Genomic DNA, 16,895 nt, shown 5'->3' with positions numbered 1-16,895 from the left:
GGGCCCCCACCATCCCTATGCTGAGTTTCCGGGTCTGCACACTTTCTGTGCCCATTATAAGGGTTTCCCACAATCCCTAATGGATTTTTATCATCTTATATTCTCCAGCATATATTATATATACAGTATATCATAAATAATGTAACATGAGGAACTGGAAGACACAAAAGTTGAATGGGTGCCTCCAAAACTCCCTGCCTGCTTATCCCAGAGAAATAAGAATTCAGAAACTAAATTAGCCCACAAATTGCTATAACATAAAATATTACTTTAGTGGGACGGAGTTTAACTCTCTTGTTCTTCCATGACCACAGATTCACCATTACTATCTTGCATTTAAAATTGACAATCTAAACGCTTTTTTTCAGGCTTTTACTAATGACTGTATCATTTTTTCTGATAATACCATGGATGGCAGGTTGTCACTAGGACAGGAGGTAAGTTGAAACTTTCACATTAGGGGCGCAGAGAACATTAAAAAGAAAATGTGATTGCGAGGCGCTGAACATAAATTTTCACTGTTTTTTAAAAGGTGGACAAAGTTATTACTTGAGTCTGATGACTTGGGCTTGGCAGTTCCCCACAAAGGAGGGACCCTTTAGAAGAGGGGGTTCAACTAAACTGAGCAATCCAAGTGTCAATAAAAGTGCTAAGTGAAAATCATGAGTCCAAAATCTTTATTTGTTTGGTTGGTGACAGCAAGAAAAGCAAAGGGCAGCCAACATGTTTGGGGGGCACAAAATGCTCTTCTTTAGGGCTGGGTGGAAGAGCAGAATATTACATACTATAGATTTATTCAAAAGTGATCCTATGTAGATCAGGGTCCCTTGTCATTTTGGTGTGAACGTGACCACTGATTGTCCTCTCTAATATCCCCTGCCTGCTGACCAATCTGCATAGGAGCACTTTCAGGTCCATAAAATATTGTGCTGCTCCACTCACCCATTATGAAGAGAGATATTGTGGCCTCTGAAATGTGTTGGATGTCCTTTACTTTTCTTGCTGTCACCAGTAAGACAATTAAAGATTTTGAACTCTCAAGATTTTCATTTGGTATTATTCTTGACTGACTACAGGTATGGACATCTTTATGTACTTACAATTGTCTTTCATGGGCCAATGTATGTAACTATGCATATATCATACCTGGCCGATCCACCTAGAATCTGGAAATCACTGTAGTAGACATCGCTACACTGATCTCCACTAGCTTCCAGTTTCCGAGCCGAGCTGTTGACCTGTTACATGGTGAACACAGGAGGTTACCTCCTCAACACAGATACCATTCACAGAACACTTTTTTGCCAATGAATGCAAAACATTCTCTGATTGGACAAGCTAGAGATTGTAACATCACCGTCCTACCTCCCCACCTCATTCAATCTGAGAACGCTTTGCAACCAAAGAGAGTGTACCAATCGTTTTCTGAATGATGCCCATGCAACCTTCTTGGTTTACAATGTGACAGGGCAGCCGCTTGGCACAGAATCCCGAAGCTAGTGGAGATCATTGGAGTAGGGGTGCCCACTACGGTGATCTCCAGATTCCAGAGGGCTGGAATAGGCCAGAAATGATACCATGAATGGTTACATTGGTCCAAGCTGAACCATAAAAAAAAGCCTGACAGAGGTTTCCACCCTTCTCCATCCAAAACAAAAATCCATTTTTACTGGGTGTATGCTTTACGTGTAAAACACAATCCTGTTAGAAGCCCTCCGTCCTGATTAAAGCCATTCATTGCCCTTAATCTTCAAGACTTTTGATCTGGAGGTGAGTCAGCATATTTTGTACGAAAAAAAAAAAATATATAGCAAAAATATTTTGCTGAAAAGAAATTGCTGATTTTGCCAAATGACAGAATATTTAACATTTAGTTGTTGTTCTGCATGTTGTTCTTACTGAAGCATGTCAGATGTTTTCACAGGTCTATGACATAGGGGATGCAACATTGTATAATGTATCAGGAATTTGGGGAATTTAGAAAAATAGAATTGGCTACAAAGGCAGCTAAATATTTTGTCACTCAATCAGTTATCAGAAAGTCTAGCCACCATGGAAAAAAGAAAAGAAAAACTCTGTAAGATGTGGGCAGATTTCATTGTATGGGATTATGTTTCCAAAATAAAACCCTTCACTTACTTCTACTGCACTTCTGTCTTTAGATATAGTGGCTGCATTACCCCAAAACAAAAGAAGATAATTAAAAAAACTTCCAATGGAGTATTTAATTGACCAAATGAGAACAAAAATGTGAAGTTCATTATAAGGGTTTACAGATATCCGTGCTACTTTTTAGATCCATGTGGAGTTCTAATGGATCCTAGGTTTGTTTAGGCAATACTTAGGACCTGCAAAAATTAAGGTTTAGTCTATACATGGGTCTGCACAAGTCAACTGTAAAAAAAAACAAAAAAACGCTTTGGTCTGGTCACATGACCGACTTCCAGCGCCAAATTCAGTTTAGAGAAGGGACAGTCGACAACAGCTGCCCCATAGTAACCCTATGGCTGACGTCATTGCCCAGGCTCAGCAGCCGTTGTTGCTGCCTTTCCTCTACCATGAAACCAGCGCTGGGACCCATTCATGAGACAGAACCGGAGCAGCTTCAAAATAGGTATGTATAAAACTCTTTTTCTTTTACAGGGTAGATAGTCTTAAAGTGGGGGTGGGAGTAGATTTAGGCTTAGTTAGAATTTGACTGATATTCCACTTTAAGGTTTAGCCTATACATGGGTTCTTTACAAGTCAAAGTTTAGTCTCTACATGGGGCTTGCACAAGTCAATATTTATCCTATATATGGAGCTGTCACAAGTCAAGGTTTAGATTATACATGGAGCTGTCACAAGCCAAGGTTTAGCCTATACACAGAGTCAGCACAAGTCACAGTTTAGCCTATACAATGGGCCTGCACAAGTGAAGGTTTGGCCTATACATGGGGCCTGCACAAGTGAAGGTTTGGCCTATACATGGGGCCTGCACAAGTCAAAGTTTAGCATATACATGGGGCCTGCACAAGTCGAAGTTGAGCCTAGGTATGGGGACTGAACATGTGAAGGTATAGCCTTTACTGTACATGGAGCTGGCACAAGTAAGGATTTAGCCTATACATGGGGCCTGCTAAAGTCAAAGTTTAGCCTATGTTGTGGGCAACTACATGGCAAATGACGTTTAATGTTGAAATATGTAAGGTAATGCATTTGGTTGCTAAAAATACGAACGCAAGTTACTCGCTAGAAGGAGAACCTCTGGGGGAATACAGGATGGAAAAGGGCCAGGGGGTCCTAGTAGATAACAGGCTCAACAAAGGCATGCAATGCCAAGCTACTGCAAACAAAGCCAACAGAATATTAGCATGCAATAAAAGAGGCGATTTACTCCAGAAATAAAATTATAATTTTCCCACTCTACAAGACTCTTGTCCAGCATGTTGAGTACGCCATCCAGTTCTGGGCAGCAGTCCTCAAGAAGGATGTGCTGGAAATGGAAAGAGTTCAGAGAAGAGTAACAAAGCTAATAAAGGGTCTCAGCTATGGGGAAAGACTACAAGCATTGAACTTATTCTCTCTGGAGAGGAGATGCTTGAGAGGGGATATGATAGCAATATACAAATACATTACTGTTGACCCTAGCATTCAGTGAAAGGGAGTTTAAAAAGACATGTGGCCATTCACTAAAATTGGAAAAGAAGCAGTTTAACCTTAATCTGCGTAGAGGGTATGCAGCAGTAGGGATGTATAATTATCTTCCACAAGCAGTGGTATCAACAGGAAGCATCAATAGTTTAAAAAAACTATTAGATGGGCATCTTAACAATCACAAAATGCAGGGATTATTTGATTTACTATTGACATAAATACGTGGTTGACACACACACCACAGGTTGGAATTGGATGGACTGGTGTCTTTTTTCAACCTTACCGAATATATAACTATAAAACATGGGGCCTGCACAAGTCCAAGTTTAGCCAATACATGGGGCCTACACAAGTCAAAGATTAGCCTATACATGGAGCCTATAAAAGTCAAGGTTTAGCCTATACATGGAGCCTGCAAAAGTTTGTGCATGGAGCTAGCACAAGTAAAGGTTTAGCCAAGCACTTCTTAACACTAAGACATAATCCTATAATTTAACTGCCAAATACTGGATTATCTACTGCACACCAAAACTCTGACATTTTACTGTTGAACAGCAAGGGAGGGACTTGGTTTCACCAATGTTCAGCGTTTGACACATTAAGTTGTGAATTCTTTAAAAAATTTAAGTTAGGTGTAAACCCTGTTTTAATACTATTTATTTTGCCGAAGCATTGTGCATTGCCATTTTTTTTAATAAAATACAGTTTTCACCATTTTTCATCCTTTGTTGCAACATCTTCTTTGTAGCCACGTCCTGCCTGCATGCACCTCAGCAATGGCTGCATAGCATTTCCCAGGGAGGGTTTCCTGATGGTGCCAACTGTGGTTCATACCTGTGTAATGCGTGTTGAAAGTCTCCATTGAAAGCCTGAGACAGGGGGGCAATGCAGGAAGTAAATTGGAAAACTGGAGCTTAGCGCTGCCAGCCTACAAAAGGAAAAATCTGAATGAGGACCTTCATGGCAGAAGCACCTATTATTTTAATTAAATCAGCAGATTTAAAAAAAATATATTAAAAATGATAAATAAATTTAAAGAAATCTGAATTTACATTAACATGGTTCATCTTATATGGGATGTTTGTGGTTGGGTTTACATCTACTTTAATAAGACCAGTAATAATCTAAAATTTTGGAAGTAAAGAGATCTTTATTTGTATATGACAGGAGAACACGTTCTTTCCTTTGCTGCCTGCGTGGGGAATGCAGAGCTGGTCCGAATATTACTGCAACATGGAGCAGATGCAGAGGCCAAAGATTCCCACGGTGAGGTTTATTACTCTGCTGCACAAATTAATTTATTCTGTCACTACTTATACGTCTTTCTGTTCTTGAATCCCTGAAGTGGACCTAAACCCATCAATTTAGCAAGTTACCCAAAACAGTTAAATTCAAGGCATGCGGTGTATGATAACTATCACAGCTGCTTCTGTTGTCAACCAAACTGCGAGCTATTAAATGGCTGGTGTCATAACTGATCACATGTGAGAGGCCAAAATGGTAGCTTCCTTGGCTATAAAGGATAGGAGGGTACCAAGAACCAGGAATCAGCAGTACTCTCAGGTCCCAGCTGGGATGCAGGCTGAAAACTGTCAGCTGTCAGTGACAGCTGGGTATCCTCAAGAATAGAAATGATCAGCTCCTGGGATTTTGATCTTGCAGATCAATATATATACAATGGTTTTGCAATGTACTTACATTGGAAATTATGTGACATTGTGAGTGACACCATGACACTTACTTTGTTGCAGCTTTTTCCTGGATCTCTTTGCAGCAGTAGATCACTGCTATAGTGAGGGAGGTTTGGGCTACCTCCAGGCCCACCTGCCCCTTATCTATCCATTAGAATGCAATGCTGCCACTGTGGAGACTCTCATAAATTTAGAAGGGGTAGGACTGCAGGTAATACAGGGTGCTGTGAAGGGGAACTAAACCCCTGTTCTTAACGCATACTGTTGGATAGGTTAATTTGGTTGGTAATTAGACTGGTTGGTGAGTTGAGCTGGTTTTGTCTTTCATTTAACTTGTTTTACCCTTGGGTACCAAGGGGTAATTTAGGGTGAAGGCCCACCATAACTATGTTAATGTACAGTATATATCCCAAATATTTGAACTATTCATTTAGAATCCCAGTTTTCCAATTTTGTTCTCCCTCTCATGCAGGGAACACCATCCTCCATATTCTGGCCTTACAATCCAACAAAATGTCTGCCTGTCAGATGTACGACCTCATCTTGGGCCATCACAAGGAGAAGTTTGGGCCCGGTTTAGAAGAGATCACCAACAATGATGGGCTGACCCCACTGAAGATGGCGGCAAGGGAAGGTAACACCGTGGTATGTATACGGAAGGGTCCTGCAGAGCAGAAATGTTCATTGTTTTTGTATTATAGGGTTGCAAAAATGGTGGAGTGGATGCATGGTCAACAGCAAAATATAACCCTGATGGGGGAGGATTGTAGAATGGGGTGAGAGTTTAATGGGCCTCTGCCATTAAAAAGTATTCCTATAGCACAAGAGGCAGATATTCGGAATATTATTACCAAATTTAAATATAGTAATGGGCTGCACAGCGATTTAGGGATGACCTGTTTACACTTCACTGGGCATAGAGACACCATTTGCAGTTGGAAGCCTGATGTGAGAAGAGATATTACTAATAAAATATCTTACCAGTATAACATTTTGGTATTTTAACCACTTGCCGGCCGCAATATATATATAGCAAGGGGTTTACTGGGATTATGGCAGAAGATATCAGACATAATCCTGGTATTTGTTTTCTGCAGCCGGCGGCTGACTTCCTCATTAGCCGCTGGAATGCTTGGGGGGGTCAGCCTGTCAGTGTTCAGACCATATGCCACACACTGCATCAAATTGGTCTGCATGGCTTGGCTGTCATCCCAGAAGGAAGCCTCTTCTAAAGATGATGCACAAGAAAGCCCGCAAACAGTTTGCTGAAGACAAGCAGACTAAGGACATGGATTACTGGAACCATGTCCTGTGGTTTAATGAGACCAAGATAAACGTGTTTGGTTCAGATGGTGTCAAGCGTGTGCGGCGGCAACCAGGTGAAGAGTACAAAGACAAGTGTGTCTTGACTACAGTCAAGCATGGTGGTAGGAGTGTCATGGTTTGGGACTGCATGAGTGCTGCCGGCACTGGGGGGCTACAGTTCATTGAGGGAACCATGAATGCCAACATGTACTGTGACATACTGAAACAGAGCATGATCCCCTCCCTTTGGAGACTGAGCCACAGGGCAATATTCCAACATGATAACGACCCCAAACACACTTCCAAGATGACCACTGCCTTGCTAAAGAAGCTGAGGGTAAAGATGATGGAGTAGCCAAGCATGACCTAAAATCTATTGAGCATCTGTGGGGCATCAGAAGTTGAGGGGCGCATGAGAAGTTGGAGGAGCGTAAGGTCTCTAACCTCCACCAGCTTCATAATGTCGTCATGGAGGAGTGAAAGAGGACTCCAGTGGCAACCTGTGAAGCTCTGATGAACTCCATGCCCAAGACGATTTAGGCAGTTCTGAAAAAAAAAGGTGGCCACACAAAATATTGACACTTTGGGTCCAATTTGGACATTTCCACTTAGGGGTGTACTCACTTTTGTTGCCAGCGGTTTCAACATTAATGGCTGATTGTTGAATTATTTTGAGGGGACAGAAAATTTACACTGTTATACAAGCTGTACACTCTCTACTTTACATTGTAGCAAAGTGTCATGTGTTCAATGTTGTCACATGAAAAAATATGAAAAAATATAACAAAAATATTTACAAAAATGTGAGGAGTGTACTCACTTTTGTAAGATACTGTATATTGTGTGTTTTTTTTTTTTTTAATTAATTAAAATTATTTTTTTTCCCAAAACAATTGCGTTTAAAAATCTGCTGCGCAAATACAGTGCAACATTGGGGAATGCAACAATAACCATTTTATTCCATAAGGTCTCTGCTTAAAAAAATGTATAACATTTGGGAGTTCTTTTCAAGCAAAAAATACTTGTTTAAACTTGTAAACAAAAGGTGCCAAAAAAAGCCTGGTCGACAATGTATCCAAATAACAAAGGTACTTTCTTTTTATCCACATTAAAGCTGACCTCCAGCCTTCCCTTCAGCCTTGCGCAAGCGTATAAGCTACAGATTTTGCTCTATGACCGAATGCAGCCTGACCCTGACCAATGCTTAACTGTGTGTCTTTTTAGTATGAAAAATCTGTCTCTGCATTGATAAATCTGACATAGTTGGCTGCCAAACATTACAGGAGCAGGGGCTTCAAATACACTTAAAAACATTCCCAATGATTTTGCTTTGTGAGAGGCAGCATAATTTTTGGCTTCGGCTATTAGCACACAACGCATCTAGCCCTTGTGTATCCTATGCCGACATTTTAGTATGCACAGATGCACTGGTTCAGGGTCTTGCCCCACTGCCTGCAGCCTGTCAAAGTCTTTTGCAGCCTGAAGTGTGCTTCGGCTTGACAGGGCAGGGACAGTGCTGAGTGGTACTTGCTTTTTGCATTATATGGGTTCAAGAATGTAAACCTAGAACGCATCTGCATTCCAGGCATACATTCCTGAATGCATAGGGACCAAACAGGAGTATTACTTGGCAGTGTGGGGACAAGTTCATTTATTGTCAAGAGAGAAGATGATGCATGATGGGGCTAAAGGAGGTATGCACAAAATGTTTTGTCTCATGCGCTGAAATTGTACCATTAGTTGTGGTTCTGCAAACTGAGTTTAACCACTTCAGCCCCGCAAATAGAGTTTTCTTTTGGTGGTTTTTGATCACATTTGTGTTTTTTTGTTTTTCGGGGGGTTTATTTGTTTTTTGTGCTATAAACAAAAAAAGACCAACAATTTTGAAAAAAAAAAAAAACAAAACATAATTTTTTACTTTTTGCTATAAAACATATCCCATAAAAAATGTAAAAAAAATAATTTCTTCATCAATTTAGGCCAGTATGTATTCTGCTACATATTTTTGATACATTTTTTATTTTTTTTAATTTTTTTCACTAGTAGCGGCAGAAATCAGCGATTTTTAGCGTGACTGCAACAATGCGGCAGACAAATCTGACACCCCATGAAACTTTTTGATGACCACTCACACCAATACAGTGGTTAGTGTTAAAAAAAATTCACTGTCACTGTACTAATGACACTGGCAGGGAAGGGGTTAACATCAGGGGCGATTAAAGGGGTAAATGTGTTCCTAGGGAGTGCTTGCTAACTGTGGGGGAGGTGCTCTGACTGGGGGAAGACAGAGATCCGTGTTCCTGCCTAGAGATGAAAGTAAAGAAACCAATGCGCTTGACCATATACCAGATGTAATAGATAGAAAATAGATATAAAGTGTGAGCAGGGCCAAAGATTAGCAGCCAATTCTTAGTAGTGTCACCACATACATAAAACAAATGAATAACATACATAAAACAAATGAAGAATACATATGCTTAGCAGAAAACACAGGATATATTGGGCAGACTAGATGGGCCAAATGGTTCTTATCTGCCGACACATTCTATGTTTCTATGTTTCTATGGATCTCCATCTTCCCCACTGACAAAACGGCGATCTGCCTTGTTTACATTGGGAGATCGCTGTTCTGTCTGTCTTGGTAAAGATCGTCGGATGCTGGCGAATATCGGGTCCACCGAACCCGCTGATTGGCTCCTGCTGTGTCCAATCATAGCGGAAGCGGGTCACCGGCGGTGCATGCGCGTGCCCCAGACCTGAAGAAGGAGATCACGTACAGGTACGTGATTTCATGCTTAAGGCCGCAGTATATGTATATGGGGCAGTTCTTAAGCTGTTAATATGGGTGTACAAATCTGGGGCTAACAGTGGAGAAGGAAAACTATTTCCTTGAGTTGGTGGTGTCACTTAAAGGAAAAAAAGCCCCTGCATCAATTGTGTCACTGGCAGCAAAAAAATGTCTCGCCATCATAGGTGTCACTGGAAGAAAAACATGTCCCATCATTGGTGGTGTTACTGAAAGAAAACAATAAATGCAGAGGGCGCACCAGCCTAGCGCATTACCTTTAAAACTATTTATTGTTTACAAATGTATGTACACCATACTCACAAAAACAAATAAATAATGGGCACAAAGTACGATGATAAGTCCACCGAAAAAGTCCACTGGACGTAGTTCGCTAGTACAGACCGTGATAAGATAGGCTCTGAGGAAGGGGGGACACCCCCAAAATGCGTAAGCTGTATTTCAAGGTCTACATCTTATCACAGTCTGTACTAGAAAACTACGCCCAATGGACTTTTTCGGTGGACTTATCATCGTACCTTGTGCCTATTATTTATGCATTTTTGTGAGTATGATGTACATATGTTTTTAAACAATAAATAGTTTTAAAGGTAATGTTCTAGGCTGGTGCGCCCTCTGCATTTTTTCTTTTCAGTTTCCTGAGTACAGACCTCCTTCAACATGACATCCACAGGAAATGAAGGTGGCTTCTTCTGATTCCCATCTTTGGTCATGTGATATGCCACATAACAAGAGGAGACAGAAAGAAGGGAAGTCTGCCTTCACCATTCACTATCTAGTGGTGCCGTACTGGGATGGAAGTGTCCTCTTTGGGTGACCACCTCTTTCATCCACAGCAGGCTCCTATTTGGGGAAGTAGAGAGCATAATCATCTCTCCAGCAGCAATCAGGTCTTGCTCCTTCTGATAGGAGTGACACTGTAGTCCCTGCTATCAGGTCCCCTCCTCCACCTCAACACTGTGCCCAGGGCATGTGCTCCTAATGCCCCCCTTATTTTCATGGGCCTGCCACTCAGAACAGATGCAGTATAAAAAAGAAAAAATCTTTAATTGATCTGACTATAATAAGGTTAGTTGTGAATGGTTGCTTTGAGTGGTATCATTTTGTACATTTAGTGCTTTTTGCATTGCTTTATTGAATAAGCCTGACTTAATTATGTTCGCCCTAGATGTTCCAGCACATTGTACAGAAGAGGAGACAACTCCAGTGGACATTTGGTCCCATTAGTTGCTATCTTTATGACCTGACGGAGATCGATGTATGGGGGGATCCTAAATCTGTACTGGATCTGGTGGTCTCTGCAAAAAAAAGAGAGGTGTGTATGGAAATATTTGTGTGTTCATGAGTGACCCCCTTTCGATCTCTGTAAAAGCCACACAGCATCTGCATCACTTTTTTTTTAGTTTTGGATAGGGTAAGGATTGGAACATTTTTCATGTTCTTACTAATGTCCGGGGCTCTGTTCGAGAATGGAAATCTGCAGCAGGGACAAAGAGCAATGAAAATCTGGCAGGGGGTTCTAATCTTGCCATGCTATCCCCTAGCATAGTCTCCCCTTCTCGTGGGGACTCTCAGTCCTTTTAAACCTATGATTCTGTATCTAGAAGCCTGGACTTCGGACAAGACATCTAGATGGTCTCTTTTGACTAAGAAGTCCCAGGTGCCACCCATCAGTCTATGGCATGGATTGGGGTGGTTCTTTTTGACCCACCTTGGGGGTGCTTCTCTGGTACATGAGCACAGAAGCAGGATGAGTGGGGTACCTACCATCCAAACACCAAAGAGTGTTCCTAGGATATGGTAGGCAACATTGCAAATCTGCTTTACTGTGCTCTAACATATAATTCCAAGAATCATCCAACCTGCCTCAGAGCAGCACTATAGCCTCCCCTGAGGAGCAAGTGTTAGAAATGTTGGTCACAAGAAAATTTACCTGATTGGGAACAGGAATGAGGATGGAATCTAAAGGAACTTCCTCAAGAGACTGCTACTCAGTCACAGAAGGAAGACCTATCACCTGGTGTCCTACAAAAGGCTTTTAGACTTACATTATCCCCCATAGGAGATGTTTGTAGCAATGTTTTAGTGTAGTCTGCCTGCTGGTAGTCCAGGGAAGCACATGACCATACAGCAATAAATACTTTTTGCCTGGCAGCAACTGAGGGGTGCTCAGATACTCTTCAAAGTGGAGATGCTCAGTTAAGCAGATCCAATGAATGATACCTTTTTTCTAGTAGTGACAGTGCTGTTGAGAGTTGCACAGTCTGCATCATCCAGTATATGGACCAAGTCGCTTGACCCGTCACAGGGAGAGCCCCAAACCTACCTGGAGGTGAATGGAGATCAGCCTATTCTTTGTGGAAGATATCCCAACAACTATCGCTTCTTGACAACTAGATAAAATTCCCAAGTATTTGGACACAGCAGCTAGAGAAGCCCTCCAAAGATGGGGGAAGTAACCCGTTGTAGGAGCTCTAAATTAACAAAGGCTTGTGGCAGCAGGATGATCCTCCAGATGTAGGTTAGAATTTACTGCAACAGTCAGGTTTAAAACAACCCCTTACAAATCTGCATAATTTGCAGGTGGCTCAAAACTAACCTCTCCAGTAGTAGACTAATGGGACATTGAATCTGATCTGATACCAGGGCCCTCAGGCTTGTTTTGAGTTGGGAACTTATAAGGGTCAGAGACTCTGCTAAAGATACAGCTAGGACAGGTTTGGAGTATCTTCAGTTAGATTGCTGCAGCAGTTGGGCACAGATAGGAAATCCATAGTGGATACAGAGGTCCACGCTTACCCAATGGAACTGCAGGAGATTTAGTCATTGATGACCTTACAACTATAGGGGTCTCTATTACAGGTGCTGAACCCCTTGGGGTCACCAGATAAACATCCGCAGAACCTTTGGAAGAGTAGTGGCTGAGGTCATCCGTGGCTGTGGGACTGTTCTCTGTATGCACATGTTGCACCCCACAGTAGTAGGCAATTTGGCCCAATGTGAGTCAAACCCAGGTCGCCCTAAGTGGGCAGTGGGTCAGTACTGAAGACCAGAGATCACGTAAAGCTTCAAGAGCAGAAGCAGCAGTGGGATGATGATTCCTCTGGGCTTAATAGCAGGAATGAGAGTGCAAAGTACATGTGCAGCTCTGCACCTAGTAGATGATGTCATCACTGGGTCATCAGCCTTAACCCTTATTAGGGTACAACTAGCAGTAGGGAAGATTTTGAAAGCGTGGTGCAGCAGTGATGTAGCCTGATGCTTTAGTTTCACCACCCTTACTCTCTGATTCTGCAGAGACAGGTTCCTATCAGAGGCTGCACTTCAGCTTTTCACCTAGAAACCACTCTGTAATTAAGCTACATACTCAATCTGGAAAGCCCTACCATGCAGAGCCCAATGCCCAAAAGGGGCATGCTCCAGGCTAGTCTGCACATCCAGTTCTGCAGCAACAGGCCCCAACACTGTTACTAAGAATATGCCAGTTCTTATAGCTGCTATATAGAGACCAGCTCAAGCAGCGACACAACTGCTGTTATCTTTACATACACTTTAACTCTATCCCTCCTGCCAATATAATGCTTTAAAATTGTCCCTTTACACTGGGGCCAATCAAATTCATTGTTTTCTTTATTGCTTATCTAGCATGTAGTAGCTGATATTTCACGTCTTATTGACTCAATACTTTATATATTCTTAGGCTCGTCGAATTTTGGATCTCTCTCCAGTCCAGGAGTTGGTCAACAGAAAATGGCAGAGGTTTGGTCGGCCATATTTCTGGACATTGGCCTTTATCTACATCCTTTACATGATTGTTGTCTCTCTTGCCTGTGCCAACCGCCCCCTTAAACCAAGACTGGACAACATAACTAATCCAAGGGACATCACCTTGTTGATCCAAAAACCTCTAAATGTAAGAAACGTAAACTCTTTTTCTATTGGGGCAATTTTTTTTATATTTTGTACACATGTTAAAATTTGTTATACTTGATTTGTCTGCGCAGATCTCCGCATCGGGACAGGTCTGCAGCGTTTTGAATTACGTCCTATTCAGGAGTATATACCGTATACCCATAACCCCTGTAGTAGACATTGTTTGAGACTGACCTGTCCTGATATGGTGATCTGTGCAGACATATCAAGTACAACAAATTTTATGTATGATCCCTTCAGGGAAAGCACCAGTATACTGCAAGTTGTGCAAAGAATGTATTTCATCTGATGTACAATATGTCAGCTGCTGTATGATTTTAGGTGATGTTATGTATTTTGATAAAAAAAAAATAAAAACTACATGGTTCATGATATACACTTGGATGTTCATTTGCCCTTAAAGTCGCAATGGATAGAAAATCTACCATTTGGTACATGAAGGAATGTTGGCAAGTTTCAGGACTGTCACCCCTACCTTCTCAATATTTTCTTCTTCATCTCACCAGGAATCGTACCTCACTTCTGAAGACCACCTCCGCCTGGCAGGAGAGATCATTAGTGTTATTGGGGCAATCATACTTTTATTTCTAAAGGTAAACAAAGAATTTAAAGTGTATGCCAAGCCATTTTGTTTTTACTTTTGGATAGAGTGAGGAAGTACAATAAAAGAACTCCCAGAGCAGTCCTCCCACCCACCAAAGCCCGCATCCAAAATTCCCCACCTTTTCCCCACTCACATGGCAACAATCCGCCCCATCCTGCCCCATCCTGCGGTATGACATATGACATTAGTGTGCATGGCATATGGGCAGGCATCACAGACTTTGCAGTGCATGTACAATGTGCCTCACATACCTACATCATCAAGTAGGAGGCTGATCCCAGGCTGGGGAAATAGAGAGGGGAGGGGAAACAGGAAGGGTAGTGACAGTCCTCACCCCATAGGACCCGACAGAAAAATTGAAAACACATTTTTTAAATTTTAATAAGGCCTCAATGTAGTCCAATAAAGAATAGCTACTAAGAAACATTTTTCAACTGCTGACAGAGCAGTGGGTGCGCACATCAGAGGACTGCAAACTGCATGTGGCAGATCCTGTGCCATTTGGTGAAATAAGAAATTAGAAGAAAATAAAATGTTGTTTATTATCCAGAAAATGGTGCAGTCATGTTTATCTCCAATATATTATGTTGTTTTTTCTAAACTCTTTAGATTCCGGACCTGTTCCAGATAAGAGATCCAAAAAACATAACACAAGCTATTCATGGAAGACTGTTCACACTTATCATGTAAGAACCACAGGGAATAATTTTATGTAAACTAGCCTTAAGCCCCGTACACACGCAACAATTATCGGCCAACCGATCGTCCGTCTTTTGTCCAGAGTGGTGTCTGTTGGTTGGAATGTGCCTAGACTGCACACGAATTTTCTCGCCCGACAAAATTCTACTTCAGAAGTGATGTCATGTGTTGGATTGCTTTCTTTGTGTTCTTTCTTCTCTGAGCATGCCCAGTCTTGCTCCTTAGATCTTTCCCTGTCAAAATCTGTACTGACTGCATGAAAATTGGCCATGTTTTGACGGCGGACAAAATTTTATAGCCTGCACACCAGATTTTTTTCGGCCGAAAAGTCGAAGTCGGTTGTCGGAAGCATCATACTAACAAGCCGAAAATCGGCAAATCGGTCGTCGGACGAAAATTCCCTGCCGATTTTTGACGCGTGTGTACGAGGCTTAAGATATGAGGTGATGATCAGAAGATCTGCCATTAAGGAGGGCCCACATTGGCTAGCTGTTGGCACCATTTGGACCCTGGATCACCAAGCTTCTTCTTGATGGGACAATCACCTACCTGTTTTACAAAAACCCCACCACATTGTGTCACCTTCTTCTGGCCTGTTGTGTAGCACTGCGCCCTTGGGGGTTGCTTGTAATTGTATGTTTTTCTGTGCCGCTTTGACCCTGTGAACTGTCCAGCCCTCCTGACGCTCTAGGTTCAGACATGTTGTGTATACCTTTAAATGACTCACTGACACAATGCAGATAGGTTCTAACTCTTTACCTTGACTTTACTTAAGAAGAAGGCTTGAAAAAAGTATTAATCAACTAGGCCCTGTTTAAACAGCCAGGGCTTAGTTGAAATAACAATAAAGAACAGTTAATCACTAGTTATAGTAACAAGTAAATACACCAAATATACACAGTATCTTACAGTAAACCTGTTCTAACCCTGTAAATGTTACACCACTGCATCTTAACCGCATGCATTGCACAAAGTGTCCGTGTGACCCCATTTGTTTCAGTGGGTTGTGTTCAGCAGTGGTGCTGCAGATAGCTTTTCAGAGTCATTTGATAGGCATAGAGGAACCTTTACAACTACTTTAAATAACCAGTAGCTGCATTTTTTGTCATGTTTGTTTCTTGGGTTTGATATGTATTTTGTGTATATGAGCAAAGCAATTAAAATATTTTTTTGCCAACAGAATCGCCTTCCCTTGTTTTGTGCTTGTGACCCTCGTTCTCCGAGTGACAGACATAGATCGCGAGGTGGTGCCAATGTGCATATTACTTGTTCTGGGGTGGTGCTATGTCATGTATTTTGCACGTGGATTCCAAATGCTTGGACCATTCACCATCATGATCCAAAAAGTAAGTTGACTTGGGAATGGGGCTTTGGGCTGGACATGTACAACCTAAAAGGACCAAGCAATGTGAATGATTTTAATTGAAGTGCCATGTTGTATTGTGAATTGATAAGATGTTGGGAAAGTTCTTGCCAAAAGGAAATTGTTCCCTTTTCTGTAGCGCTTTCATTTGCAATACATCCATTAAATGAACTGATATGTGTTCAATGTATTGGGCGTGTGAAAAAATTCCTGCTCTTGTCTCTGCAGATGATTTTTGGAGACTTGCTACGGTTTTGCTGGCTGATGATTGTGGTCATTTTCGGATATACAACTGGTAAGTAAAGAGTTCTGAAGATTAGTTATAATTATACAGTAGATATAAAGGCCTAAATGATCAGTACATGCAATCCTTTTATTATACCTTTAGGTAGAGTCTGGTGAGTCAGCTCTTAAATGGTTCTTGTATGTCTTGAATATTTCGACAGTGAGATCTCCCTATTAGCTTTGGGTGTTCCTTCTTACTTTTGGGTATTCGGGTTCCTCTTTTTACATTCTAAATAAAATAAAGTAAAGATTACAACAGAGATGGAGTGAACCTGGACACAGCAGGTGTGTAAGCAGGTGGTTGTAAAGTCTTGTTATGTTTGTTAAAATGTTGTATAGTTTTTAAGTTGGTTGAACTTCTGCATGGCAGTTATTGCGTTGTTGTATTGCCCTGCTGAAGTAGTACTCTCTGAAAGGTAAGGGTTAACACTGCTGGTCAAGTTTTCCCAAGCTTTTTGGAAAGTACCACCTTCTGGTGGGGCAAACACATAAAAAGAGGAGTAACTATGTCTCGGGAGTGCCAGCGTTAGTAAGTTGGCCGGAAGCTTGTTTCCAGGGTACCCCATCAAAGGA

At 41.6% G+C, this 16,895-nt stretch overlaps 1 protein-coding gene across 1 annotated transcript in view; it reads left to right on the top strand.

The window, feature by feature from the left end:
• The window catches only part of LOC309563289 (transient receptor potential cation channel subfamily V member 6-like), a gene marked incomplete at both ends in the record, with an annotated part of 71,145 nt that overhangs the window by 42,520 nt on the left and 11,730 nt on the right, over window positions 1-16,895 (top strand). The window contains 8 exons of the mRNA XM_082267693.1: window positions 4,804-4,902; window positions 5,800-5,972; window positions 10,607-10,753; window positions 13,139-13,351; window positions 13,878-13,964; window positions 14,585-14,661; window positions 15,855-16,020; window positions 16,266-16,332. Coding sequence (XP_082123819.1) covers window positions 4,804-4,902; window positions 5,800-5,972; window positions 10,607-10,753; window positions 13,139-13,351; window positions 13,878-13,964; window positions 14,585-14,661; window positions 15,855-16,020; window positions 16,266-16,332 — 1,029 coding nt within the window. The remainder of the gene's footprint in view (window positions 1-4,803; window positions 4,903-5,799; window positions 5,973-10,606; window positions 10,754-13,138; window positions 13,352-13,877; window positions 13,965-14,584; window positions 14,662-15,854; window positions 16,021-16,265; window positions 16,333-16,895) is intronic.

Source organism: Pelophylax lessonae (assembly GCF_965119305.1).
Source record: "Pelophylax lessonae genome assembly, chromosome: 9".
NCBI lineage: Eukaryota > Metazoa > Chordata > Amphibia > Anura > Ranidae > Pelophylax > Pelophylax lessonae.
The sequence above is the reverse complement of the archived record's forward strand: the minus strand, read 5'-3'. Positions and strand labels throughout refer to the sequence as shown.